Raw genomic sequence first — 27,752 nt, 5'->3', positions numbered from 1 at the left:
AACATCTAGATGTTACATGCTGCTGACACTTATGATGATACAGTACTAGAGAGAGATCTATATATGTGTGAAGATTGTAAGTTGAGGAATGCATTTAATTTAAAAATTAATAAAGCCTATAAGCTAAGTATAAACTGTTTTACTATTGAACGGGATGGTGTGGTCTGGCAGTAGAGTGCTAGACTCACTGCGACTGCTTACCCAAAAGTCTCGAGTTCGAATACAGGTTTAAGTCTGTAGAATATCCCTGAATCCACCCAAAAACTCTAGTTCACTTGCCTCATGGACCATCAGGTTATAATCATAAACATGCGATAAACTATAACTATAATCATTGAGAAAATATATTCTTATAAATTTTATAGCAGAATGTTTACGTGTTATCTTCCCACAAGTAATTGTATCGCTTACCTGTTTCAACAGGCATTTGCTTTTCTTTTTGTCAGAAAAAAGCATGGTAATTTAAGGCTAATTTAATCTTTTCTGCCAAAATTAGAACTTATCAAATAAAATATTTAAAATGTTAATAAATTCCATTCCATTCTCTACTGCAATTTCTTGCAGTGGTTTACTATTTGATTGTCATATAAGCCATCAAGTGACTGCAATAATATAAGTGTCGGCATAGCCTAAATTGTGTTAAAATAAGAAAACAAAATTTTAGATAAACTAAATTAAGTGGTAAAAATATACAGGCCAACTTGTGCCTCACCCACTGCATCACTGATGAGTTCATCTTCATTATGCTAATGTATAAATAGTTATACCTTTTGACCTTTTAGAGTTCAGGTTGTGCTTGCAAGCTATCTTATGCTCACCATTGAGGATGTCTGAATGAATTCATCTTCATTATTTTAGTGTATAAATAGGTATACCTTTTGACCTTTTAGAGTTCATGTTGTGCTAGCAAGCAGTCTTATGCTCACCATTGAGGATGTCGGAATGAATTCATCTTCATTTTGTTGATGTTTAAATAGTTATACCTTTTGACCTTTTAGAGTTCAGGTTGTGCTAGCAAGCTGTCTTAAGCTCACCACTGAGGATGTCTGAGAAGTTAACAGAGTCGGTACGTGGCCCGGCACTGACCCTGTACAACAGGTTTGCTGAACTGATGCTGGTTGTTGGCCTGGATGAGAATACTGGACTGGTGCCTGGAAGAAAAGATGATGTACGTTGTTTTTTTTTGTTTTTTTTTTATCTTTTTATTTTAAATTAACATTTTATACTGTTACAGTACTTTTTCCATCTTTGAGTTAAGAATCAATTATATTATGATACTTAATTTTAGTAGCATAGAAGTTTTTTTTGTAAAAATTAAGAAGCCCTTTTTTTTGTTAATGAGCCCACAATTCTTTTATTTATAGCTGTATCCTAAATGGGTGGAGATCTTAAACAACAATTTACCTACTATTTTATTTTTGACATATAATTTGTAATGTCTTATTTCATCATCTAATATATTTGTGATTGTTTACAAAATGAAATTTTGAAGTTAACGCTAACATGTCAGGGATCTGCATGGTTGAGTCGGTAAAGCTCATGGTTGCTAAACCGAAGAGTCTTTAGTTTGAACCCTCGGGCAGATGAGGCTCGTTAGCTGGGGACAGCCACTCTTCTAGGCGAGACAACTCCAAAATCAAACAACTGCTGCCTTGTAGTTTGTTCTTGGTTGGACAAAGGCTATGGAAGCAAATTCAAAAAGAAAAGCAGGCTGAAATCGGTGTCAATGACCTCAATAGCACATAACCAGTTGACACGTATCCTTAATTGTGTTGGAGGGAATCCCCTCCAACACTAAAATTAAGAACGAAAAAGAAGAAGCATACATGTCTGATCTGTTTATTTTTCCTAGAGTGATGGTGACAGGGATGATTTACTCAGCAATCTTTTTGACGATGTCTACGAGGCTCAGGTCCTTGCAGCCATATCTGCCTCTAAAGCCCTGGTGTTCCAGCCCCACCTGATGGAGGACCCGACCTACCCGCCCGCACCTGAGTCTGTGGTTGGCATGAACAGTTTTAAGTCTTTCAGGTGTGTTTTAATTAGGGGATGGCATGGTTGAATGGTAGAGTGTTTGCCTGCTAGAGCAAAGGTCTCGTGTTCAGATCTTGGCCCAGACTCAGGTCTGTAGGAAGTCCTTGAGTCCACCCAGGTCTGATGGGCACCTGACTCACGTTAGGGAAAGTAAAATGGCTGAGCATCCTTTCATAACCTGTGATCAAGAAACATATGAGCCTCTGTTTTCTAGAACATAAGGTCTGAATGGCATGGAGGGTTTTTTTTTTTAGTTTTATATTCTTTAATTATATATATATATATATATATATATATATATATATATATATATATATATATATATATATATATATATATATATATATATATATATATATATATATATATATATATATATAGTTTCTTCTTTAACTATTTTTTTAATGTTGAATTTTTTATAACATCATTTTAACATTATATTATTCAGGGTTTAAATTTCTTTGTAAAGCGAAAATAAAAATAAATATCAGGTTCCCATTCTATTATGATTAAAGAATGTGGAATTTATATCATTTGTTAGAATTGTTGTGTAGGTTAATAAATAAAAAATAATGAAAGCATATGTCCATTTTCTAAGAAAGTGAACTCAGGTTAGATTTTATTAAAGTAGTTTACCTTTAAGAAGGTCAGTTTTCCAGTGCATTTACTACTATCTTCAGGGTTTCCACACAGCCCGAAAACCGGGAATTTCGAAATTTAATTTCCCAACCGGGAAAACCGGGAATTTCGATAAATAGCCGGGAAATATCTTTAAAAACCGGGAAATCTTGCTTCCCAGGTTTTTTAATCTAGTTATGGCGCACAAAACTAGGCTCGCGTGTTCGCTTGGTGCCTCTTTACCGTTGATCTGTTTTCGGCCCATGACATAAGTGTACATGGTACATCTTTAGCACTAAATTACTTCCCATATTTCTTACCAAATTTCTCGCTGTGTTTGTATCAGGTCACAAGCAGAAGATTCCATCAACGGGAGAAGTAAAAACTACACGTCCCATCGCACTGTGTCTGTCAACCCATCAGTCATCAAACAACACCTGAGCAAACCTGAAGCCACTGCCATGTCCAAGGCAGTTGTAGACCTACCGTTGTCTAAAGATGCTATTGAGGCCATCACGACTTTCTGCTTTCCTGGTACCTGATATATTTTTACATTTTATTAAAATATTTTAAGAGTTAGTATTTTAAGGCTTTGTATGATTAAATATTTAATAATTAAAGTTAATATGTAAAGGTTGGTTCCCAGAAAAATGTGCAATAGGAAAACTTTTGCGGGCAGAAAAATTCAAAAATACATGTTATTTAAACTAAAACACTTTACTTTTGTCATATTTCATGAAAATACATTTTATTATGCAACAATATACATGTAGTCGCTTTTTTTTTAATATCTATAAATGCTTGACTTTAGAAATTAAAAATGCTGTCGCGTACTTTTTTTATGCGTATCTTTCCAGTCACAGCAAAGGTTATATCTGATTAAATTTGTTTATAAAAGTTAGTAAGTAACATTATTTGTTCTTGTGCTAGGCTACATGATTGCTACCAAAAAGGTTTAGAGCTTCGTTATCATGCTTGAGAGTACCCAGGTCTAGTAGGGAGATTAAGGGCAGCTGGGCTTAGTTTACAGCACACAATCCTTTCCAATGTCCAGATCAGAGTAACATATCAGCTCTACTTCATAAGCATCCCAAAAATTACATCTGAAATTGATATTTATTTTCTGCTTTTTTGTGAAATTAAGTTAATCATTTACACAACCCTATGTAATTACTATTTATTGTTGTAGAAGTAGTATATTTCAAATCATGTGAAATACATATATGTATACACTTATAATGATTAATTTCTTGTTTTGGCATCCTTTAGGAAACATAGAATTTTTTTTTTTTAATTCTGAATTCTGCAATGACAAAATGTTTGGAACTAGTCTTTGTTGACGCTAATAAACTCTAAAACTTACATGCCTTTCTTATAAATTGACTTGCGGATGTTTTTTCTGCAGAAAATATACATGTCTTTCTTATAAATTGACTTGGGGATGTTTTTCTGCAGAGAATGTTCATGTGTTCAGGGAAAAGCCAGACAACAGCATCCACTTCTTAGTGCTGACTGATGTGTCAGGCAGCAAGACGTATGCTTCATGTCTGACCTTCTATAAACCATACAAGTTAACCAAGGTATTAAGTCTTATATTGATGTGACATTTGAATTGTTCTCAAGTTTTGTTTGGTGTTTATCAAGACAAAAGTCTACAAGTTAACAAATCTTGTTTATGATACAAGCAATTGCTTGGCCTAGGGACATCATTTTTTATTTATATTTAAATAACCAAAATGTATTATATCAACAATAAAAAATATAGTATAAAAAATTTTATGCAAAGTTCATTGATAGAAAATTCTCATTTTAATTTTAGGTTTTGTTTACTTAATAAAGGTTTTGTGAAATGGCATTATTATTAATACAAAATAATCTTTTACCTTTAAAAAAGTATTTAAAAATTTCAAGTTTTACTGCACAGCAGCTAAACAAAATCTGGTCACTAGTTTATTTACAGACAAGACTCCTCATGGGCTGAGGTTAACTCATGAATGAAGTAACACCTAATTACTAATTACCCCCAGGAATTTAATGGAAACATCTTGTATTGCCAGGGTTTGATAGAAACATACCTTACATTATACAAAACCATGTCTTCAAGGATTTAGCTATTTAATTAATCCTTTTGTACCCTAGACACATGGGGCAGACACAGAAAGCTCCCTCCGCTTTTGTCGCTCGCCGGCAATTTTCCTGGCAGTCTCCCATGACAGTCCTGCTTCTGCCAGCTGCTTCACAGCCATGTGCCTCCACATCTCCCTTGGCCTTCCTTGATTTTTTTCCCCCCGGGGTGTCCAGTTTAGCGCTATTCCTGTGGTGTCTTCTGGAATCATTCTTAGGATGTGCCCCATCTTTTTTTTTTGATTATTTTGGAAACAGCTTCAATTTTCATCTCTCCTACTTAATTAATAAACCTAATAATTGTGTATTTCCAGGCATCTAATGGAAACATCTCTTACACCATACTAGACCCTATAATAAATTAACAAATTAATTAAACCCTAATTATTGTGTATCCCAGGAGTCAAATGGAAACATCTCTTACACCATACAAGACACTATCATGAATTAACAAATTAATTAATTTACACCTAATTATTGTGTTTCCCCAGGAGTCTAATGGAAACATCTCTTACACCATACAAGACACTATCATGAATTAACAAATTAATTAATTTACACCTAATTATTGTGTTTCGCCAGGAGTCTAATGGAAACATCTCTTACACCATACAAGACACTATCATGAATTTGTCAATTAATTAATTAAACCCTAATTATTGTGTATCCCAGGAGTCTAATGGAAACATATCTTACACATTACAAGACACTATCATGAATTAATCAATTAATTGATTAAAACCTAATTATTGTAGGAGTCAAATGGAAACATCTCTTACACCATACAAGACACCAGCCAGAAACTGAACCACCATCCTAACATATTCTATTGCTACATCCCTCAGTGTTGTGTGCTGGTCTCCAAATACCCTTACTTCTACGCCATGAAGGAATGCTTGTCTTGGTAGGGGGAATATTTTTTGTTCTTTACAATTGTGAAAGTGTAGTTACATTTGATTTAAAATATGTTTACTCTTAGTTCTGTTTTTAAATTATGCTGAAATAAATTATATTCTGATCAAAATATATTTTGGATTATTTGATTAAAAATTATATAAAAAAATAATTATGAAGATCTGTTGGTTCATTGTGTATAGACATTTAGAGTCACATATGAGAGTATACTTTGGTCAGCACTATGCCCAGCCACCTTTGTTTATCTAATGTTAGTCAGGTACCTATCAGGTTGGAATCAGGGACTTCCTACAGACTAGAGCCCAGTATCGAAACTTGAGGTTTTTGGGTTAGCATTTATAAGCTCTACAATTCAACCACACCATCCCATTGTTAGGATTATTCAGAAATAATATTGTTTGATCAAAGTATTGTATTTATATTATGCAAATATTCAGCTTTCTTTGATAATTAAAATTTACTTAAAAAAATATTTCAGCATGATCAGCCATGTGGAGCGAGACCTGGAAGAAATGTTTCAGTTTCTTAAAGACTTCACCTACACCATGACCATGTCACCTGTTCCCCCTGCTGGCAATGTTGTTGTGGTATGTCTGTTTGTTTGTGGTATGTTGTTGTGGTATGTCTGTTTGTTGTGGTATGATTGTTTGTTTGTTGTATGTTTGTTGTTGTTGTTTTACAATGTTTGTATTGGCATATCTGTTTGTTGTAGTCTGTTTGTTGTTGTTGAAGAATGTTTGTTATTTTAGTCTGTTTGTTGTAGTTTATTTGTTGTTCTTTTACAATGTTTGTTTTGTATTGGCATATCTGTTTGTTGTTTTTTTAGAATGTCATTTTGGTCTAGTATGTTTGTGGTAGTTTTGGTATGTCTGTTTTATTATCATATGTCTGGTTGTTTTTTGTTTTGTCTGCTATTTTTAGTTTGTTGTTGTATTAGATCTGTTTAATGTTTTAGTAGTATGTCTGTTTTTTTTGTTGTTATGTTATGTTTGTGTGCTATTTTTAGTTTTTTGTTTTGCTGTTGTGTTAATTTTTTAGTAGTCTATTGTTTTAGTATGCCTGGTTTTTTTTTTTTTTTGGTTATTTTTGTTTACTTCTTTTAGTTTGTTTTAATGTTGTATTAGATCTGTTTGATGTTTTAGTAGTATGTCTGTTTATTTTGGTGTTTAGTTAGCTGTAGTATGTTTCTTTCATGTTCTAATTCACTTTTTGTTATCTGCGTGACTTGAAATAATTTTACAAAATCTAATTTGTCTTTCTAATACTATTAAAAATTGTTCTCAATAATAATGTTCTTAAACTTGTATTTCGTTTAAAAATTGTTCTATCTTTACCTTTATTATATCTATGATAACATTCTGATTATGTAGCTAAAAAAGTCTATTATTAAGAGTTACTAATAGTAATTCTACTAATAATTATTTTAGTTGTTTTTTCTGTTAAAAAAATTCAATTTTTTATAATACAATTTTTTTTTCCAGGAAATGACTGTGTTTAATTTATCCGTGTCATTGTTCCCCACTGAGACCCCTGAGAAGCCTGTCCTTGACCTGCCCCTACACCTGACCTTCCTGTGTTTCCCTGTGGATGAGCTGCTGAAGGTGTTTACAGCCATCCTGTGTGAGGAGAGGCTTGTGTTTGTCAGCTTCAACTACGCTCTGCTGACCACTGTCATGGAGGTGGGGGTTGTCAGTTTGTGTGAGAGGGTTGTGTTTGTCAGCTTCAACTACGCTCTGCTGACCACAGTCATGGAGGTGGGGGTTGTCAGTGGTTGGGTTGTCAGTGGTTGGGTTGTCAGTAGTTGGGTTGTCAGTGGTTGGGTTGTCAGTGGTTGGGTTGTCAGTAGTTGGGTTGTCAGTGGTTGGGTTGTCAGTGGTTGGGTTGTCAGTGGTTGGGTTGTCAGTAGTTGGGTTGTCAGTGGTTGGGTTGTCAGTGGTTGGGTTGTCAGTAGTTGGGTTGTCAGTGGTTGGGTTGTCAGTTGTGTGTGAGAGGGTTGTGTTTGTCAGCTTCAACTACGCTTTACTGACCACTGTCATGTGAGATGGGTTTGTTAGTGGTTTGGTTGTCAGTGGTTTGATTGTCAGTTCTTGAAATTATTTAGTTCATTTTTAGCTCAGGGTGTAACGGACATATACAAAAATTACATGACATATAAGTAACTCAATAGTTACCCTGAATTGCGGATGAATTACTAATATGCTTACTTTTATTTAAAAAAATAGAATCCAAAATATATTACCTTTTTAGCCACTTCACTAAATATTAGTGATTTTAATGAAACAAAGCAAAAGGGTCTCAACAAAACCAAAAAAAATAAGTTAGGTTGTATCCTTACTAATAAAGTTTGATAGAATTTCTGATGTTTACCACCTTTGATTGTGTGTGTTGTTTGTCTTCTCCAGAGTTTTTTGTACTACATTCTACCATTCAGCTGGAGGTTCACCTATGTTCCGATACTTAGCGCCTCCTCTCTGGAGCTGCTAGAGGCCCCAGGGACGTTCATGATGGGCTGTCACTCCAAACATTTGGATGTTGTTGAGCAGGTGATGTGGGTTGTGTTAAATTCACATTTTATATTCAGTTTACATTCATTTCAAAATAAAATAATGGATGATTTTAGATACTGATGTCCTATAATAGACTCTTCTATAAAATAGGTGTGTTGGGTTATTAGTCGTATTGTAATCTCGACTAATTTTCCGGTTAGAAATTAGGGTTAGCCGTATGGTAGGACAAGGGTTGGGGTTAGGGTTAGGGACATTATCCAGCCATGTGTGTAGTTTAGTTACCTACCAGTAACATAACACCTTTTTTTAAAGAAGATTTTTTTATCCGACACTGGTATAAAAAATTCCCCTGAAACAAACATTTAAATGTTTATCAAAATACACTGCAATTCAACAAAGAAGTTATGACTCAAAATGCATGTCTTATATGTCGTAAGTAAATACTACATCTTCTTTCATCATTTGAAAATAATCCCATTTTGTTTTTTTTTTGTTACTTCCACTTGTACTGTTCATAATAGTAAATATAATTTTCACTTATGAAATCATACACTTACAAATCAAACTACTCTTTAATTTATTTTGATAAAGAAATAAAAACTCTTCTCTTTAATAAAATTATTTACTTTAGGTTAAATAAAAAACAAAATTTTCCTAAATTTTTTAAACTAATAAGTCTAACACTGGGTTTATACTTACGACATGTATACTATGCATATCTAGAAAAAAAACTTGCAAGTTAACGTATTATGAAAACATTTTTCCCACAACATTTATATTTACTTGCTACAAATTTTTTCCTAGACATATTTAATATACATGTCCTAGGTGTAAAAGCAGTGTAAATAAGAGACTAGCAACACAACTGATTCCAAGTTGTATAGGTAACGTCCTGTCCCTTGGGTCCATCAGCTGTATGGAGAGAGGGGGGTCTGATACATGGACAACATCTCGCTCTTCTCAACTTTGGGCCCAGGCTTTGTGCTTGGATTTCCAATGTGCTATCATCTAAAGGTCTATTAGACTATGGAGCCATATGACATTAAAATTAACTATTCCCACTATTTAGGTTGAAGGTCTAGTCGTTGCCAACATAGATGAAGGCACCGTTACAGTGAACGCCTCTGAGAATATGTCCCCCACCCAGATCAACCCCCACTCAGATTTCTACGTCCTCTGCGAGCCTGGATTCATTCCAAACCTTCCTGTAGAGCCTGCTAACCTGTTTAAGAAAATATGCAAGAGATCCAAATTTCAGATGGAACTCTCAGATGTTCAAAGGTAAAATAATAATTTCCCTCTGCTATAGTTTCTACAGTGTTATTTAAACAAGGCTAGTACATCTGTCATAACAGCCAATATGTATTGAATCTATTTATTTGTTATCCTTTTTGACCTAAGTCCAAACCCTATGCTTAACCATAACAGTTGTATCTGCAGAAAAATAATCAAGGCTGTACAGCCCAGTTGTCAATCATATAAATACTGTAATGTTTCTATGTTTACAGAATTTGATAATTTATTGGTTTTATCATTTAACTCAATGTATAGCTTATGAGTTTTTAATTTTGAAAATCATTGTAGTTCTTTAATTTAATATATGAGACTACTGTTTATTTCTTAAATACATATCAAAACATTTTTTTATTCTGTGACGTTTTTTAAGTTTTTACTTTTTTTTTTGGTAAAACGCTTACATTTAACTGCTTTTGTTATTTGAGTTACAAATTTTAATAAGTGTTGCTTTGTTGTTGTCTTTTAGACCATTCTGCTATGATATTGAGGAAGAAAAAGCGTTCCGCATGAAGAAGTGTATGCAGTTTAACACAGAAATTAGTTTTGCTTTCTTGGAGATGATGGTCAATTTGTTCAGGTGAGTTTTATTACTGCTGTGTACTGTATTACTCCTTTTAACAAGTTGTTTTCAATGTTGTATTTTACAAGCTTGGATGTTTTTATTTGATTTGTGTCATATCTAATTGTGAATAATCCTAACTGTTTAATGAAACAAGTTGAATATATAGGAACTATTAAGTATTTTATTTAACATTTAAATTTATTAAAGCTTTTTTAAAAATGAAAATGTAAAATTCAAGATGTATAAATTGTTTTGATTCTAATATAATGTGGAGGTGTGTTTGTAGATTGCTGTGTTTGATTAACATTGTAATTTGTGGTGCCATACTTCTTGTATAAAAGTGTGCTGCCATACTTTTTGTCAATTTCTTTCCTTTTCTTTGTTGACAAAAGAAAACACATTTTTAGAAATTACTTAATAAGACATTTAACAAAAAATGTGATAAAGCTGTCCTTTTTTAAAATTGTTAAATTTTTCATTTATGGTATAACAATACCTCTAAAACTTCCTTTTAATTAAGTTTGTTTGTTTAGCATGACTTATTATATAAGGTACAGAAGCTTCACTTACTTGTATAAATAAATAAAATGAATGAAAATGTGTTTTCTTGTCACAAATTTCTTTAATCTTGCTAACCATCTTACAGCATGGTGTGAAGTTTTTGAGTGTTGTTGCTTTTGATTGTTGTTTTTTTCTCTCCAACATTGTTTCTCTGAATTTTTAGAGGCACTTTAGCATATTTGAAAATTGAACTTCGTCGCTTTAACAAGCAGCAGTTTATTGAGAGTGTTCCTGAGTGTGATAAACCATTCTACGAGAGGGTAAATGATTTGACTCCATTTGCAAACAGCTTTGGGCTTGGCTGCTAAGTCTGATTTGTAAATTTCGAAAAGAAATATTTGAAAATAAAACTGCACATCAATTTCTTAGCACGATATTTAACCACTGCTGGTTTTATTTATTTATTTTTAAAACAAATCACTGAAAACCTTTGCTAATGTTTATTTATAATTTATGGTTTTTAAACAATATAATAATGGAATTTTAGTTTTAAAAAATATCTTTAAAATGTATATTCTTGAGGAAAAGCATGCTAGCGTTTTACCTTTTTTTTTATGTTGTTGTAGATATAGTGACCTTAAGACCTAATTACATGTCAGATCCTGGTGGAGATTTGACTAATTTGCTTGCTAATATAATTTATTATTCGCCCCCTTGCCTGCACTTGTTTCTTGTTTTTAATTTTATTTTTGTTTTGGTTTAATGAATATAAGTAAATATTGTGAAATGATTATATTGGGTTAGCCAAAACTAAAGTTCATAAATTGTATTTATGTTTTAGTTTAATCAATACTTAAGTAAATATTTTAAAATGATTATATTTGGTTAGCCAAAACTAAAGTTCATAAATTGGTAAGGGACTTTCTTTAATTGTATTTATGTTTTGGTTTAATAAATATAAGTAAATATTGTAAAATGATTATATTTGGTTATATTTGGTTAGCCAAAACTAAATTCATAAATTGGTAAGGGACTTTCTTTAATTGTATTTATGTTCTGGTTTATTAAATGTAAGTAAATATTGTAAAATGGTTATATTTAGTTAGCCAAAAGCAAAGTTCATAAATTGGTAAGGGACTTTCATTTATAAAAACGAAAACTTTTACAATTTTATTCTATTAAAATTGTTTATTAACCAAGTAAATATATTTAGCGGTAAATATATTTTACAAAAAAGTTCTAATATTGAACTATTGACTTTTGTCATTAGGTTTTAAACACTGACATGTTTAAGCAGTTTCTTGAGGACAGGCTCAATGAGAAGTTTGACTACTGGTCAGATTATGAAATCAAAACTCGTCCCTATGCCAAGAAGATAATTAGTGGACAAGATGGCTCACCTGGACTTTCTCACAGGTAAGTAAGTTTAGTACCTAGTCATTAAGGCACACTCCAGACAACTTTCTCACAGGTAAGTAAGTTAAGTACCTAGTCATTAACGCACACTCCAGACAACTTTCTCACAGGTAAGTAAGTTAAGTACCTAGTCATTAACGCACACTCCAGACAACTTTCTCACAGGTAAAGAGATAAAGTACCCAGTCATTCACACCCTCCCCAGATCAATACTTTAATGCCTTGTGGAGTATCTAGCAAAAGTAAATAATATGATTTCTTCTGTACTCTGTCAATGCATTTCAGAGATTCAGGCAATTACTATGTGTAGTGATTGAACAGGGGGGGAGGGGGGGACTAATGACCTAGACTTTTTTACACCAGTCATAGGCTTGTGTAGAAAGTCAGTCTAGTTTGTATTAGCTTCCTAGTCTTAAAATCTACCACCAATTTTACCAATACCAAAACTAAAGCTGTCCAGTCGAACGTCACCCCCACCTCTCCTCATTTTTTACATTCCCAAGCTGCACCTTGAAGTTTTATTATTATAAAAAAACTTATACCAAATTTTTTTTTTTCTACTTTATTTATATTAATTTTTTTTATAACAATGTATTTTAGAGTCATGTGACTTTATTTATCAAACTTTACTTATGGTATTTACTTTATTTACATGATTTTATTTATTCGTTTTTAAAATCTAATTTCTATCACTTTATTTATATAAATCTATTTACATGGCTATATTTCGATGACACAGTTCTAACCTATCATTCTTTTCCTGCAGGCAGATGATGAAACCTACCCGCAGACAAGTCTCCATCACAACGTTCTCCTCCCTCTCCCCTCGCACTTTTGAAGTCTTCCGGCTTCCACCTCTCAATGATTCTCTTTCTTACGCTAAGACCACCATGGATATGCTGAACAAAAACATTGATGTAATTTTCTTTGTCTTTTTTTATTTTAGACTTAATTTTAAAAAGTTTCATTTTTAGTGTTGGATTTTTTTACATTTTTTATAAATTATAGATTTCTATTTGGAAATTTACTTTGAGTTACTTAACTACCTCTTAATCTTGATATTTCACAATTTATCATTTAATCCATGTACTGGTAATTAAAATTATTTAGCGTTTTTTCTCCAGATATTTACTAATATGCTTTTAAATTAAAGTTTTGGAGTTTATATAAAGGATTTTAGTTGATACATTTAAAATAATATTAATTTTTTAAGTAAGAAATTTTTTTAATGTCACCATTCTATACAGACCTAGACACTACTACTTTAACAGACACAAACATTTACACTGAAACAGCTAGATACAGTCACTCTAACACTAACTCTGACACAATCAGAAGCAGCTACTCTTTCACCAACCTAATCCTAAACCCAGACACCTAGCAGCACCACTGACGCATCAGGAATGTCGTAACCTGTTCTACAAATTCTCACCTGTCCATTAGGAATGTCATAACCTGTTCTACAAATTCTCACCTGCCCATCAGGAATGTTGTAGCCTGTTCTACAAATTATCACCTGTCCATTAAGAATGTCGTAACCTGTTCTACAAATTCTCACCTGTCCATTAGGAATGTCGTAACCTGTTCTACAAATTCTCACCTGTCCATTAGGAATGTCAGGAATGTCGTAACCTGTTCTACAAATTCTCACCTGTCCATTAGGAATGTCGTAACCTGTTCTACAAATTCTCACCTGTCCATTAGGAATGTCGTAACCTGTTCTACAAATTCTCACCTGCCCATCAGGAATGTTGTAGCCTGTTCTACAAATTCTCACCTGTCCATTAGGAATGTCGTAACCTGTTCTACAAATTCTCACCTGCCCATTAGGAATGTCAGGAATGTCGTAACCTGTTCTACAAATTCTCACCTGTCCATTAGGAATGTCGTAACCTGTTCTACAAGTCTTCCTACCTGTATCTGAGGGGAATGTTTCACGCTGCGGAGGGAAATGTCGTAGCTGCCTTGGACGATCTTTTAAGTCTCCACGCCAACAATGCAAAGCTTTTACCAATTCAGTAAGTGTTACTGCTGTATAGAACCCTTAAGACATATTATCAGTAAAGTTTGTGTGAGTATAGTAATTTTGCTTGTAAATAAGACACGCATTGTTATACTTTTATGATTGAATTGATTGTCCTCTAAGCAATACCATTATAAAGCTAGTTTGTCTATCAGTATTATTGTTTAATAAAATTTCTATTGTACTGCTGTATTTATTCACATATTTATGTTTTTATAACGGTTCTTGTTTAAATCTAGGGTTTTAATATTTTCTATTTTTTATTAAAATTCATACTAACAAAAATACAAAATAGTTTTGACCATTACATCTCCTACTAAAATGGTTTTTACCACTACATTCCCTCATTCTAAAATGGCTTTCACCATTACATTCCCTCCTACTAAAATAGTTTTGACTATTACATCTCCTACTAAAATGGTTTTGACCACTACATTCCCTCATTCTAAAATGACTTTCACCATTACATTCCCTCCTACTAAAATAGTTTTGACCATTACATCTCCTACTAAAATGGCTTTCACCATTCCATCTCCTCCTACTAAAATTGTTTCCACCATTATATCCCCTCCTACTAGTAAAGTTTTCACTATTCCAGCTTGGTGCGTAAACTCCTTCAGCTGGTCCCTGAGGCAGAGAGGGAGGAGATCCTGCGCAAGAAAGGTGTGCTGCACATGACGCACCTGGCCCAGGACCTGGAGCATGAGAAGTCCTTCCAGCGCAGGTGTCTGGTTGACAAAATACCTATCCCAGACAACGACCTCAGTAATGCTTTTCTCTACTTGATAACTTTACTTAATGACCTCAGTAATGCTTTTCTCTACTTGATAATTTTAGTAACCAAACAATGACTTCAGTATGCTTTTTTCCTTTTTTTCTCTACTTGATAACTTTGCTCATTCAATGACCTAAGTTACACTTTTTTCTCTAGATAACTTTTGTACCCACACTACTAATGCTTTTCTCTACTTTCTTTTAAATCATATAATGTCAGAAACATGATTGTTGGTCTTAAAGTATACATTTTATTTGGTCATATAAATCTTGATACACTCAGCATATTTACTATGGTAGAGTATAGTCTAGGCCAATATTGTATATAATTTCTTACTTGACACTATTGCCCAGTTCTATTACACACAAACATAAATCTTGATACGTTTAACACATTTACTACATTGAGCATTGTATATGTATGTTTATTACTTGACTCACAAAACAAAAGTGCTAACCACCAATATTTCCTTAGGTCTGGAAGAGTTTGTTGAGGCCATCTCTCTACTGGAGATGGCCAATGACTACGACACCATACAGAGACTTTTTCTGGCCCTGGCCCAGCCTTGGAAACCCACACGTAAGAAATTTGTTCTAATTTTTCTCTCTTCTACATAATATGTTGACATGAATAGAACCCTGTATGTTCATTTTGTCTCAAGAGTCAATCAATTCATTTTTTCTGCTAAAAACTTATCAGGAATGAAACTAAAAATCATACTTTGGTTCTGCTGGTAGTTCTTCTTCTTCTGCTCTTGTATCCCACTCCGTACATTTATACCAAATGAAAATAAGCAGATATATTAATCAAAGAAAAACAATTTGCCAGTATCTATCTTAGATTAAATAAAATTTGTATAACTGCTTGTGTAAACCAATATTATTCTGCATTGTTGTAACCAAATATTACCAAAGGCTTTCTTAGATTAAGAGTCAGTAAAATTGGTTTGTGTAAGATACAAAACTCTGAGGTTAGTTAATCTCCAAATGTGGACAAGTACATTTTAAAGATGCTGCGTTAATTATACATGATCCATGATCTATAGTAGAAGAACTCTCTTAGATTAAGAGTTTTTTTTTAAAACTGGTTTGTCTAAGCAAATTAAAATTAATCTCTGTTGATCTCCAGATGTAGAAAAGTACACCTTTGAGGTGCTGCGTTTACTATACATGAACTATTCTAGGAAAAGCTCTCTTAGATTAAGAATAGTTGTTAAACTAGTTTGCACAAGATACAAAACTGTTGATCTTCAGATGTGGAAAAGTAACCCCTGCAGTACTGCGTTCATTATACATGATCTATAGTAGAAGAACTCTCTTAGATTTTGAGTTTTTATAAAAACTAGTTTGTCTAAGCAAATTAAATTTGAGGTTTGTTAATCTCCAGATGTAGAAAAGTACACATTTGAGGTGCTACGTTTATTATACATGATCTTTAGTAGAAGAACTCTCTTAGATCAAGAGTTTTTAAAAAAGCTGGTTTGTCTAAGTAAATTAAAATTAAAGTTTGTTGATCTCCAGATGTAGAAAAGTACACCTTTGAGGTGCTGCGTTTGTCTTATGAAGAGAACCAGGTCCAGTGTGAGTCCCTGTCCCTGCCTGATGAATGTCTACAGGCCAACGAAACTGTTCTCAGGGTGTCCAACCTCATTAAGACAGACTTTGGCATGGGCCGCATTGTACTCACTGATAAAAGGTAAGCTGGTCAAATTGTACTGACTGATAAAAGGTAAGCTTGCGATATTGTACTGACTGATAAAAGGTAAGCTGGTCACATTGTACTCACTGATAAAAGGTAAGCTTGTGATATTGTACTGACTGATAAAAGGTAAGCTGGTCACATTGTACTGACTGATAAAAGGTAAGCTGGTCACATTGTACTGACTGATAAAAGGTAAGCTTGTGATATTGTACTGACTGATAAAAGGTAAGCTGGTCACATTGTACTCACTGATAAAAGGTAAGCTTGTGATATTGTACTGACTGATAAAAGGTAAGCTGGTCACATTGTACTCACTGATAAAAGGTAAGCTTGTGATATTGTACTGACTGATAAAAGGTAAGCTGGTCACATTGTACTGACTGATAAAAGGTAAGCTGGTCACATTGTACTGACTGATAAAAGGTAAGCTGGTCACATTGTACTGACTGATAAAAGGTAAGCTGGCCACATTGTACTGACTGATAAAAGGTAAGCTTGGCCAACTGATAAATGGTAAGCTAGGCCGCATTGTACTGACTGATTAAAGGTATGCTATGCTGATAATATATGATCTTTATTGTAAGTGTTTCCTCTTTTTTGAAGTCAACAAGATTAGTTATAATTGTCCAATATGTTTTTTTTTTAGGTTGTTTTTTATCAAGGATGTGAGTAACAGGTATAGGGAGGTGGTCAAGCTGAGGAACATCACTAAACTGGAGAAGTTACAGAACCATTCTTTCCTAATGGCAGTGGACGTTCTGGTTATAATAGACACAGGTGGGTTTAAGGTAACACATAGGTGGGTTGTGGTAAGACACAGGTAGGTTTTAGGAATAGACACAGGTGGGTTTTAGGTAACACATACGTGGGTTGTGGCAGACACAGGTGGGATAAGGTTAAACATAAGTTACATTTAACATTATTAAAGTTTTAACAAAGTAAAGTTTACATATACATTACAGAAAATATAGTTTACATTTACCATTAAAGAAACAAAGTGTCATTTACATTAAACCTTACAGGAAACAAAGTAAAGTTTACATTTGACATTAACTTTAAAACAAAGTAAAGTTTACATTACAGAAAATAAAATTCACGGGTCACCTTACAGAAAACAAAGTAAAGTTTACATTTCACTTTACAGAAAACAAAGTAAAGTTTACATTTCACTTTACAGAAAACAAAGTAAAGTTTACATTTCACCTTACAGAAAACAAAGTAAAGTTTACACTTCACCTTACAGAAAACAAAGTAAAGTTTACATTTCACTTTACAGAAAACAAAGTAAAGTTTACATTTCACCTTACAGAAAACAAAGTAAAGTTTACACTTCACCTTACAGAAAACAAAGTAAAGTTTACATTTCACTTTACAGAAAACAAAGTAAAGTTTACATTTCACTTTACAGAAAACAAAGTAAAGTTTACATTTCACTTTACAGAAAACAAAGTAAAGTTTACATTTAACCTTACAGAAAACAAAGTAAAGTTTACATTTAACCTTAAAAAAAAAACAAAGTAAAGTTTACACTTCACCTTACAGAAAACAAAGTAAAGTTTACAGCCTGGCTGAAAGAAGAAAGAAACTGCTGGGCGGCCATGATTGATGAGATGAGGGCCGGTAAAATTGTGGCCGAGGCAACAAAAGACTACACCGCCATCAGCCAGGCCATCCAGAATGTGTTGCTGGTTGATGCTGTCATCAAAAGGTTGCTGGCACTTTTCTGGGGATTAGATCTTGATTAGATATGGGAATTAAATAAGATTGCATAGGCTTCTTCTTTTAAGCTTATAGTCTCGGCTGTTAAAGCCTACTCACTATTCATATTTTTAAAATTTATTAAATATGGCAATGCAGTTGCCATTAAAGTAATTAAACAAAACTTTAAGTGGTCATCCATTTATGATGTCCACACGCGGGGGGGGGGGGGGGGGGGGGTCTGAGAAAACTGACTTTTTTGGATTTTTGTGGACGGGGGAGGGGGGGGGGTCTGAGAAAACTGACTTTTTTGGAGTTTGGGGGAGGGGGGGGGTCCAAAATAAAAAAAAATTGTGGACTTCATAAATGGATGACCCCTAACAGTTGATGAAATCCAAATTTTAAAATATAATGTTTTAAAAAAAATACTTACATTTACATTACAATTCTTTTGTTTTTAATTTACTGTTGTTTATAATGGTGAAGGCCCAAGTATAAAGCACCTTCTATTTTGATTGTTTTGTTACATATTTTAAAAAGTTATTTTTCGATGTATTTAAATTAATGAATTAACAATTCAAACTTGCTATATAATAACTCCCATTAAAATATTTTAAATTGCTTTATTTTTTTTAAAAAGTTTACCAACTATAAATCATTATTGTGTATACAGTTACATTATGTTTACCATTTTTTTCCCTATTAATAACATTGTGTACACAGTTACATTATGTTAACCATTTTTCTCTATAAATAACATTGTGTACACAGTGGCCACGATGAGCGCACCACACACCACAGCCACATCAACCGCGCGGCCGAGGCCCTCTGCTACTTCACAGCGTACATGTCTGAAGGCCGTCACAACCTGCCACGCGACACCATCACGGCCCTGCAGCACAGGGTGGACCCCAACGCTGGCCAGAGGGAGAGAAAGACTGTAGAGGTGCTGCTCTACACAGCAGGATGTAAGTGTTACTGTTGGTACACCTGTATAACTGTGCTACAGTTGTACACCTGTTAGTGCTACAGTTTTTACACCTGTAAGTAAGTGCTTCAGTTTGTACACCTGTAAGTGCTTCAGTTTGTACACCTGTATGTGCTATAGTTTGTACACCTGTAAGTGCTACAAATTGTACACCTGTAAGTAAGTGCTTCAGTTTGTACACCTGTAAGTGCTTCAGTTTGTACACCTGTATGTGCTATAGTTTGTACACCTGTAAGTAAGTGCTACAGTTTGTACACCTGTAAGTAAGTGCTACAGTTTGTACACCTGTAAGTAAGTGCTACAGTTTGTACACTTGTAAGTAAGTGCTACATTTTGAGATGTTTTTATTTTTTGCTGTTCTGAGTTTTTAAATCACTGAAAGTTTCAGCCCTCAAGGGTTACTTTTATAGTAACAGCTGTAAGCATTTTATTAAAAAATGTTATGGGTTGAGGGTGTCTTGAATCAAACAGAATTTTTGTAATTTCTATCACAAGGTACAGTGATGACAGTATGAAAACTTTTGGTTTGTACATTACTAATCTGTTTAAGGGAAATGATTCACCACACATAACATTTTTTGTGCGATAAATCATTAATCGATTAATTTTAAGGACATGTTCTTTTAAAATAGAAGTTTGACAGACTTAAATTTATGCACAGGTCAGAGTTCAGACTCACAGAACAACGTGCCTCCTCGACTGTGGTGTGGGATGGGGGACGGGAAGGTCCGAGTTTTTGATGCAACTAACTGGTCACTAGAGAGGAGCTTTGTTCAGGCCAAAAATACTGTGGTCAGTTCCTTGCTTAGTCAATAAAGTATAGTATATGCATAATGATTTTTTTTTTAATGTTATATTGATGTCTTACATTATGTCTATAAAGGGGTTGGTGTGGTCAGGTTGGTAAAGGTTGTTAAAGCTCAGGATTATTTAATGAAAAACCTCCTAATTCAAACCTTGATGGCTTGATGGTTGGGACCAGCTTCTTACCTAGGAGAGACAACTCCAAAATCAAACAACCTCACATACTGCTCTGGTTTGGACAAATGCTATGGAAGCCATTCCAAAAAAAAGTTGGCTGAAATTATAGTCAACGACCTGTATGGTGTATAAAAAGTTGACACATATACTTAATTGTGTTTGAGAAAAAAATCCCTTCCTACATTACAAATTAGAACGAAACAAAGAAGCATTTTTAAATTGGATCTGTTTTATTTTTAAAACTACTATATACTACTTACGAAATTAAAATGTTTAATGAATTTGGAACATTTTATTTTAAGTATGAAAAATTAAACAAATGATATAATTAATTTTTTATTAGTCTGCCATGTTGGCGGTGGGTGACCTCACAGTGTGGGTGGGGTCGTATGGCATCTACATCATTGACACAGAGACCATCAGGAGCAACAAAACCCTGACGGAGCACAGTGACTTAGTTTCTGACATGGTGCTCAGTGCTGATAAAAGGTACTCCACATTTGTGTGACACTCACATCACACTTAGTTTGTGACATGGTGCTCAGTGCTGATAAAAGGTACTCAACATTTGTGTGACACTCACATCACACTTAGTTTATGACATGGTGCTCAGTGCTGATAAAAGGTACTCAACATTTGTGTGACACATCACACTTAGTTTCTGACAGGGTGCTCAGTGCTGATAAAAGGTACTCAACATTTGGTTGACACTCACATCACACTTGGTTTCTGACATGGTGCTCAGTGCTGATAAAAGGTACTCAACATTTGTGTGACACTAACATCACACTTAGTTTCTGACATGGTGCTCAGTGCTGATAAAAGGTACTCAACATTTGTGTGACACTCACATCACACTTAGTTTCTGACATGGTGCTCAGTGCTGATAAAAGGTACTCAACATTTGTGGGACACTCACATCACACTTAGTTTCTGACATGGTGCTCAGTGCTGATAAAAGGTACTCAACATTTGTGTGACACTCACATCACACTTAGTTTCTGACATGGTGCTCAGTGCTGATAAAAGGTACTCAACATTTGGTTGACACTCACATCACACTTAGTTTCTGACATGGTGCTCAGTGCTGATAAAAGGTACTCAACATTTGTGTGACACTCACATCACACTTAGTTTCTGACATGGTGCTCAGTGCTGATAAAAGGTACTCAACATTTGTGTGACACTCACATCACACTTAGTTTCTGACATGGTGCTCAGTGCTGATAAAAGGTACTCAACATTTGTGTGACACTCACATCACACCAAGTGTTTATTGTTGGTTGCATGTCATTTTAATAGTCTCCGGGGGGGGGGGGGCAGGTCAGGCTGGAGAGATGATGGCTGTTCTCTAAAAGTCCAGAGTTCAAACCTGTAAATAATTGCCAGTTTGTACGCCTGTAGTTGAGGTTTGTTATCTCTGGACAGCAACCCATCTCGGAGAGTAAATTCCAAAATGAACTGTTGTTTTGTTCTTGAGTGTATAAAAGTTATGGAATGTAATCCAGAAAGAAAGGCATGTTGAAGTCGACATTCTATTTGTCTCATAACTTAATTTTGTCTGAGGAAATTCCACCAATATATAATTATGAAAGAAGAAGAAGAAAAGGTAATGGTGCCTGCTTAGTCCACTGATTATAAGGCCACAGCTAATAATTGTCCTACCATTGGATGAAAGACATAGTAGAGCCATTAGCTGTTTCACCAGTATTTAGCCAGTTGTTGATAGGTCATCAGTTGGGTTAAGTTGTAATTTCCAGCTATTAATTTTATTAGCACAGTCTAGTTATATGGCTAATGTCTATCTGATAGTTTTATGGCTACAGTCTAGCTAGTAGTTTTATGGCTACTGGCCATCTAGTTGGTTTATGACTATTACACAGCTAATAGCTTAAAGGCCACTTTACAGTTAGTAAGTTTATGACCACTGTCCTTCTAGTAGTTTTATGGCCACTGTCCTTCTAGTAGTTTTATGACTACTAAACATCTTTACCACTTTCCAGTTAGTATGTTTATGACTACTGTCTGCTAAACTACTTTTTAAGCTATTGTATTATTGTTATGCACTCACTGCTTAGCATATAAGTGTAGACTTTGTCAAATAGAGTGACTTTGCATTTTGATTTCTGCCAGAAATGTCTACAGTTCCAGTGTGGATGGAACCATCATCAAATGGGAGGTTCAGACCCTGAGGAAGCTGATACAGATGCGGGTCACAGAGAGCAAGAGCCTGAGGTTCATCAGGCTGTACGATGATAAGCTGTGGTGTGGTGAGTTACGGCCCTTTTCTAGAGCTGTGTTCTTGGCATTACACAGAAAATCAGGTGGCATTGATAAGCTGTGGTGTGGTGAGTTACGGCCCTTTTCTAGAGCTTCGTTCTTGGCATTACACAGAAAATCAGGTAGCATTAATAAGCTGTGGTGTGGTGAGTTACGGCCCTTTTCTAGAGCTGTGTTCTTGGCATTACACAGAAAATCAGGTGGCATTGATAAGCTGTGGTGTGGTGAGTTACGGCCCTTTTCTAGAGCTGTGTTCTTGGCATTACACAGAAAATCAGGTAGCATTAATAAGCTGTGGTGTGGTGAGTTACGGCCCTTTTCTAGAGCTTCGTTCTTGGCATTACACAGAAAATCAGGTGGCATTGATAAGCTGTGGTGTGGTGAGTTACGGCCCTTTTCTAGAGCTGTGTTCTTGGCATTAAACAGAAAATCAGGTAGCATTAATAAGCTGTGGTGTGGTGAGTTAAGCCCTTTTCTAGAGCTGTGTTCTTGGCATTACACAGGAAATCAGGTAGCTATGTCCATCATAACAGGAAAATACTGCAAGATCTGCTCTGTATATTCTAGTGCTGTTGTATCAGTACAGATCCCAGTAGTCCAATTAAATTAAGTGTTTTACACAAAACGCATTTTTGAAGTTAATTTTGCCTCTGCTTAAGACAGTGTTCATGTTTATAAATTACCCCATTAATTATCCTGGTTACAGATTTTGTTTATATCATCAGGGACTTGGCAGAAGATTATTGCCCTTGACACCCAAGGGACACAACTACAGGTGTTTTCTTATGCCGAGCCTGAAACTGGCAAGCTGCAAGAGCTAGACTGTTTTGAGATATTTAACGATGAGGTATATAATAGTATTGTTGTCTTGGTACATCTATGTTAAAATCATCATTTTAAATTGGGTTGGATTTATTAGCAAATAAACTACCCATTGTATTCACATTAGATAAATAGGATGAATAATTCATTTGGAAGGTATACAAGTTGTTTATAATTTGATTGAACGGACATTTATTACTAAGTTCAGAATCCTTTTGATATGTGATGCCATTTTACTTTAATTTCACCTATTTTCTAATCTACTGAAAAAATCAAAAAAATTGTAAATTTGATTGTAGAAAATCCAAACAAAAAAGCAGGCTGAAATCAGAGTCAACAGCCTATAAGGCACATAACAAGTTGACATATAGTACTTAATTGTGTTGGAGGGAATCCCTTCCTACACTGAATATTAAGAATAAAGAAATGTTCAGCTTGAAGCAATATGTTGTAGTTATATCTGTATGTAAGCACCACAAGCAGTGTAATGTTTTATGTTGATCAGATCTGGGCGGGCTGTAGACGCACTGGTCAAGTGGTCATCTGGGATGAGAAGACCACGAAGATGAAGCAAGTTCTCAAACCAGAGTGTCGAGGCATCAGCTGTATCCTGCTCTTTGGGGAAAAGGTGGGTTCATTTTGTTGTTTCTATTTAGTTAGTTATTTGCATTAAGTTTGTTGTTTCCATTTAGTTTGTTGTTTCCATTTAGTTTGTTTCTTTTTTTTTTTCATTGTTGTTTCCTTTTAGTTTGTTATTTCCATTTAGTTTAGATTTTTAAGCTAATGTGGAGAAATCCAAATCTATGTTTGACAGGTTCAATTGTGTTCAAGAAATTGTTTACCAATATCTACTTGAAAAAATAAATGACCCAGATGGTTGCATGTTTTTTCAACACTCCCAGAGTAGTGGGTTAAATCATTCACTTGACCCAGTTTTGAGACTCAATCACCCAGTTTATTTCAAATTCCCCCCCCCCCCCTCTCAGATGTGGGTGGTCTCTAAGTATGGCCTTTTCTACATCTACCATATTCCCCATTTTATAACTCCCCCCCCCCCTCAGGTGTGGGTAGCCACTAAAGATGGCACCATCTACATCTACCACTCATCCTATTCTCCCCCCCCCCCCCTCAGGTGTGGGTAGCCACTAAAGATGGCACCATCTACATCTACCACTCATCCTACTTTGTTGTCCCCCCAACTCCAGGTGTGGGTAGCCACTAAAGATGGCACCATCTACATCTACCACTCATCCTATTCTCCCCCCCCCCCCTCAGGTGTGGGTAGCCACTAAAGATGGCACCATCTACATCTACCACTCATCCTATTCTCCCCCCCCCCCCTCAGGTGTGGGTAGCCACTAAAGATGGCACCATCTACATCTACCACTCTACTCCCCCCCTCAGGTGTGGGTAGCCACTAAAGATGGCACCATCTACATCTACCACTCATCCTACTTTGTTGTCCCCCCAACTCCAGGTGTGGGTAGCCACTAAAGATGGCACCATCTACATCTACCACTCATCCTATTTTTCTCCCCCCCCTCAGGTGTGGGTAGCCACTAAATATGGCACCATCTATATCTACCACTCATCAAATTTTTATTGCTCCCCCCCCCTCAGGTGTGGGTAGCCACTAAAGATGGCACCATCTACATCTACCACTCATCCTACTTTGTTGTCCCCCCAACTCCAGGTGTGGGTAGCCACTAAAGATGGCACCATCTACATCTACCACTCATCCTATTTTTCTCCCCCCCCCTCAGGTGTGGGTAGCCACTAAATATGGCACCATCTATATCTACCACTCATCAAATTTTTATTGCTCCCCCCCCCCTCAGGTGTGGGTAGCCACTAAAGATGGCACCATCTACATCTACCACTCATCCTATTTTTATTGCTCCCCCCCCCTCAGGTGTGGGTAGCCACTAAAGATGGCACCATCTACATCTACCACTCATCAAATTTTTATTGCTCCCCCCCCCTCAGGTGTGGGTAGCCACTAAAGATGGCACCATCTACATCTACCACTCATCAAATTTTTATTGCTCCCCCCCCCCCCTCAGGTGTGGGTAGCCACTAAAGATGGCACCATCTACATCTACCACTCATCAAATTTTTATTGCTCCCCCCCCCCTCAGGTGTGGGTAGCCACTAAAGATGGCACCATCTACATCTACCACTCATCAAATTTTTATTGCTCCCCCCCCCCCCTCAGGTGTGGGTAGCCACTAAAGATGGCACCATCTACATCTACCACTCATCAAATTTTTATTACTCCCCCCCCCCCCCCTCAGGTGTGGGTAGCCACTAAAGATGGCACCATCTACATCTACCACTCATCAAATTTTTATTGCTCCCCCCCCCCCTCAGGTGTGGGTAGCCACTAAAGATGGCACCATCTGCATCTACCTCACATTCTATTTTATGACCCCCCCTCAGGTGTGGGTAGCCACTAAAGATGGCACCATCTACATCTACCACTCTACTCCCCCCCTCAGGTGTGGGTAGCCACTAAAGATGGCACCATCTACATCTACCACTCATCCTACTTTGTTGTCCCCCCAACTCCAGGTGTGGGTAGCCACTAAAGATGGCACCATCTACATCTACCACTCATCCTACTTTGTTGTCCCCCCAACTCCAGGTGTGGGTAGCCACTAAAGATGGCACCATCTACATCTACCACTCTACTCCCCCCCTCAGGTGTGGGTAGCCACTAAAGATGGCACCATCTACATCTACCACTCATCCTACTTTGTTGTCCCCCCAACTCCAGGTGTGGGTAGCCACTAAAGATGGCACCATCTACATCTACCACTCATCCTATTTTTCTCCCCCCCCCTCAGGTGTGGGTAGCCACTAAATATGGCACCATCTATATCTACCACTCATCAAATTTTTATTGCTTCCCCCCCCCCCCCCTCAGGTGTGGGTAGCCACTAAAGATGGCACCATCTACATCTACCACTCCTCCAGCAAGCAGCAATGGAAGACCATCAAGGCCCACGAGGATGCCATTAGATCACTTTGTGCAGCCGAGTCTCGATACATTATGTCTGGTAAGTACCGTTAGATCCCTTTGGCTCTAGTTATATCTAACACATGTCAAATATATAGTATACAAATAGACCCATACATTTTTTATGGAGGTTCAATGGTTTGTGTTTGTCCACATAGGCCCTATTTCCTCTGTCCTCAAAGGTCACAATTGTCCACTAGTCATATTGTTCAGACTTTGTGGATAACACATACAAGTGACTCCACATTGTGTCATTAGAGCACTGATGTGTTAGATCACTTGAGCTCTATTTACATCTCATTTTGGTTGACATGTTAGATCACTTGAGCTCTATTTACATTTCATTTTGGTTGATGTGTTAGATCACTTGAGCTCTAGTTACATCTCAATCTATGTTGAAGCATTAGATCAGGGGTTCCCGTGCCCGTGGGCGCCATGGCGCCTGCCGAACGATTCGTATGTGCTCGCCTCTCATTATTCGACAGACATAATTTTTTTCATAAACATTATTGAAAGGTTGAAGGGGATGGAAATCGAAAGTTTGAGGGGGGGAGGTGGGTTCAAATCGAAAATTTGAGGGGGGAGAGTGCAAATCGAAAGTTTTGTCCCCGAGTGACGGGAAGGGTCGCTACGCCTCTGGAAGGAGTTTGTCGATTTAAAATAGGTGGTGCCCGCCACCCTACCGATATTTTAGAATGTGCTCTAGAGTATAAAAAGGTTGGGAACCCCTGCATTAGATCACTTGAGCTCTTGTTACATCTCATGAAGGTTGAAGCATTAGATCACTTGAGCTCTTTCAGCTCTAACTGTATTCCAAAAGCACTATAACACTGTTTTAACAAGATAACCAGAACTATTCTTATTTGTTCTATTTAAACACCCTACCCCCCCCCCCCTCCCTTCTTATAACTACACTATAACCAGGTGTGACCTTTGACCTTTGTATCTCCAGGTGCAGGATCTAAAGATGGTAAAGTTGCCATCTGGAGCCCAAACTCTGACATCAGTGAAGTTGATGCTGGGCTCTGTGCCCCTTAGTGCCCTTCATGCCCTGCAGTGCTGCCTGATTCCTTTCATGCCCCATCATGCCCTGTTTGTGTCTTGATACCTTTTCATTCCCCATGATGCCCTCCTTGTCACAAGTGGCCCCCTATGCCTCTTGATGCCATTGATGCCTCATGGTGCCCTCTATGCCATCAATGCTTCATGCCTTCTGATCCCTATGCCCTACATGCCCCCATAATACATGCACCATTTAATACCCGTACATAATCGTTTTGCACTACACTATGCTGTGCATGCCAGTTGATGCCCTCCATGTCCCATAATGCCCTCAATGAAGATCTTCCTGACCCTTGATGACCTCTGAATGCCCCAAATATGCCCTTATGTGCTAGAGTCATCATTCCTTTAGGCATCTACTCTAGATATTGTTTCAACAGTCTACAACCCAAAACAGTTTTCATTTGTGGCTACATTTAACTTACATTGA

At 36.1% G+C, this 27,752-nt stretch overlaps 1 protein-coding gene across 1 annotated transcript; it reads left to right on the top strand.

Moving 5' to 3' along the window:
* On the top strand, positions 1-27,402 carry LOC131954894 (DENN domain-containing protein 3). Its single transcript, XM_059318714.1, has 28 exons — positions 1-76; positions 999-1,168; positions 1,853-2,031; positions 2,999-3,186; positions 4,108-4,232; positions 5,532-5,680; positions 6,170-6,278; positions 7,173-7,370; positions 8,094-8,234; positions 9,268-9,479; positions 9,961-10,071; positions 10,781-10,877; positions 11,828-11,973; positions 12,740-12,890; positions 13,855-13,991; positions 14,595-14,761; positions 15,246-15,350; positions 16,292-16,466; positions 17,119-17,249; positions 18,015-18,180; positions 18,942-19,138; positions 19,832-19,950; positions 20,483-20,628; positions 22,273-22,409; positions 23,145-23,266; positions 23,747-23,869; positions 26,168-26,300; positions 27,213-27,402. Exons 2-28 carry the CDS (start codon positions 1,043-1,045, stop codon positions 27,296-27,298), a joined length of 3,876 nt encoding a protein of 1,291 aa, XP_059174697.1. The 5' UTR covers positions 1-76; positions 999-1,042; the 3' UTR covers positions 27,299-27,402.
* Positions 27,403-27,752: the final 350 nt, after the last annotated feature.

This window comes from Physella acuta, unplaced genomic scaffold (assembly GCF_028476545.2).
Source record: "Physella acuta isolate Inbredline_101_S28 unplaced genomic scaffold, ASM2847654v3 ptg001038l, whole genome shotgun sequence".
NCBI lineage: Eukaryota > Metazoa > Mollusca > Gastropoda > Physidae > Physella > Physella acuta.
Note: the sequence above shows the minus strand (reverse complement) of the source record. Positions and strands in the feature narration are given on the sequence as shown.

What these genes read in the sequence shown, in the direction of transcription:
- LOC131954894 (XM_059318714.1), top strand. Translation starts at nt 1,043, where the DNA reads ATGTCTGAGAAGTTAACAGAGTCGGTACGTGGCCCGGCACTGACCCTG. An exon ending in ATGAAGGAATGCTTGTCTTG is followed by an intron (nt 5,681 to 6,169) that starts GTAGGGGGAATA and finishes AAAATATTTCAG; the next exon opens with CATGATCAGCCATGTGGAGC. An exon ending in GTTGATGCTGTCATCAAAAG is followed by an intron (nt 18,181 to 18,941) that starts GTTGCTGGCACT and finishes TTGTGTACACAG; the next exon opens with TGGCCACGATGAGCGCACCA.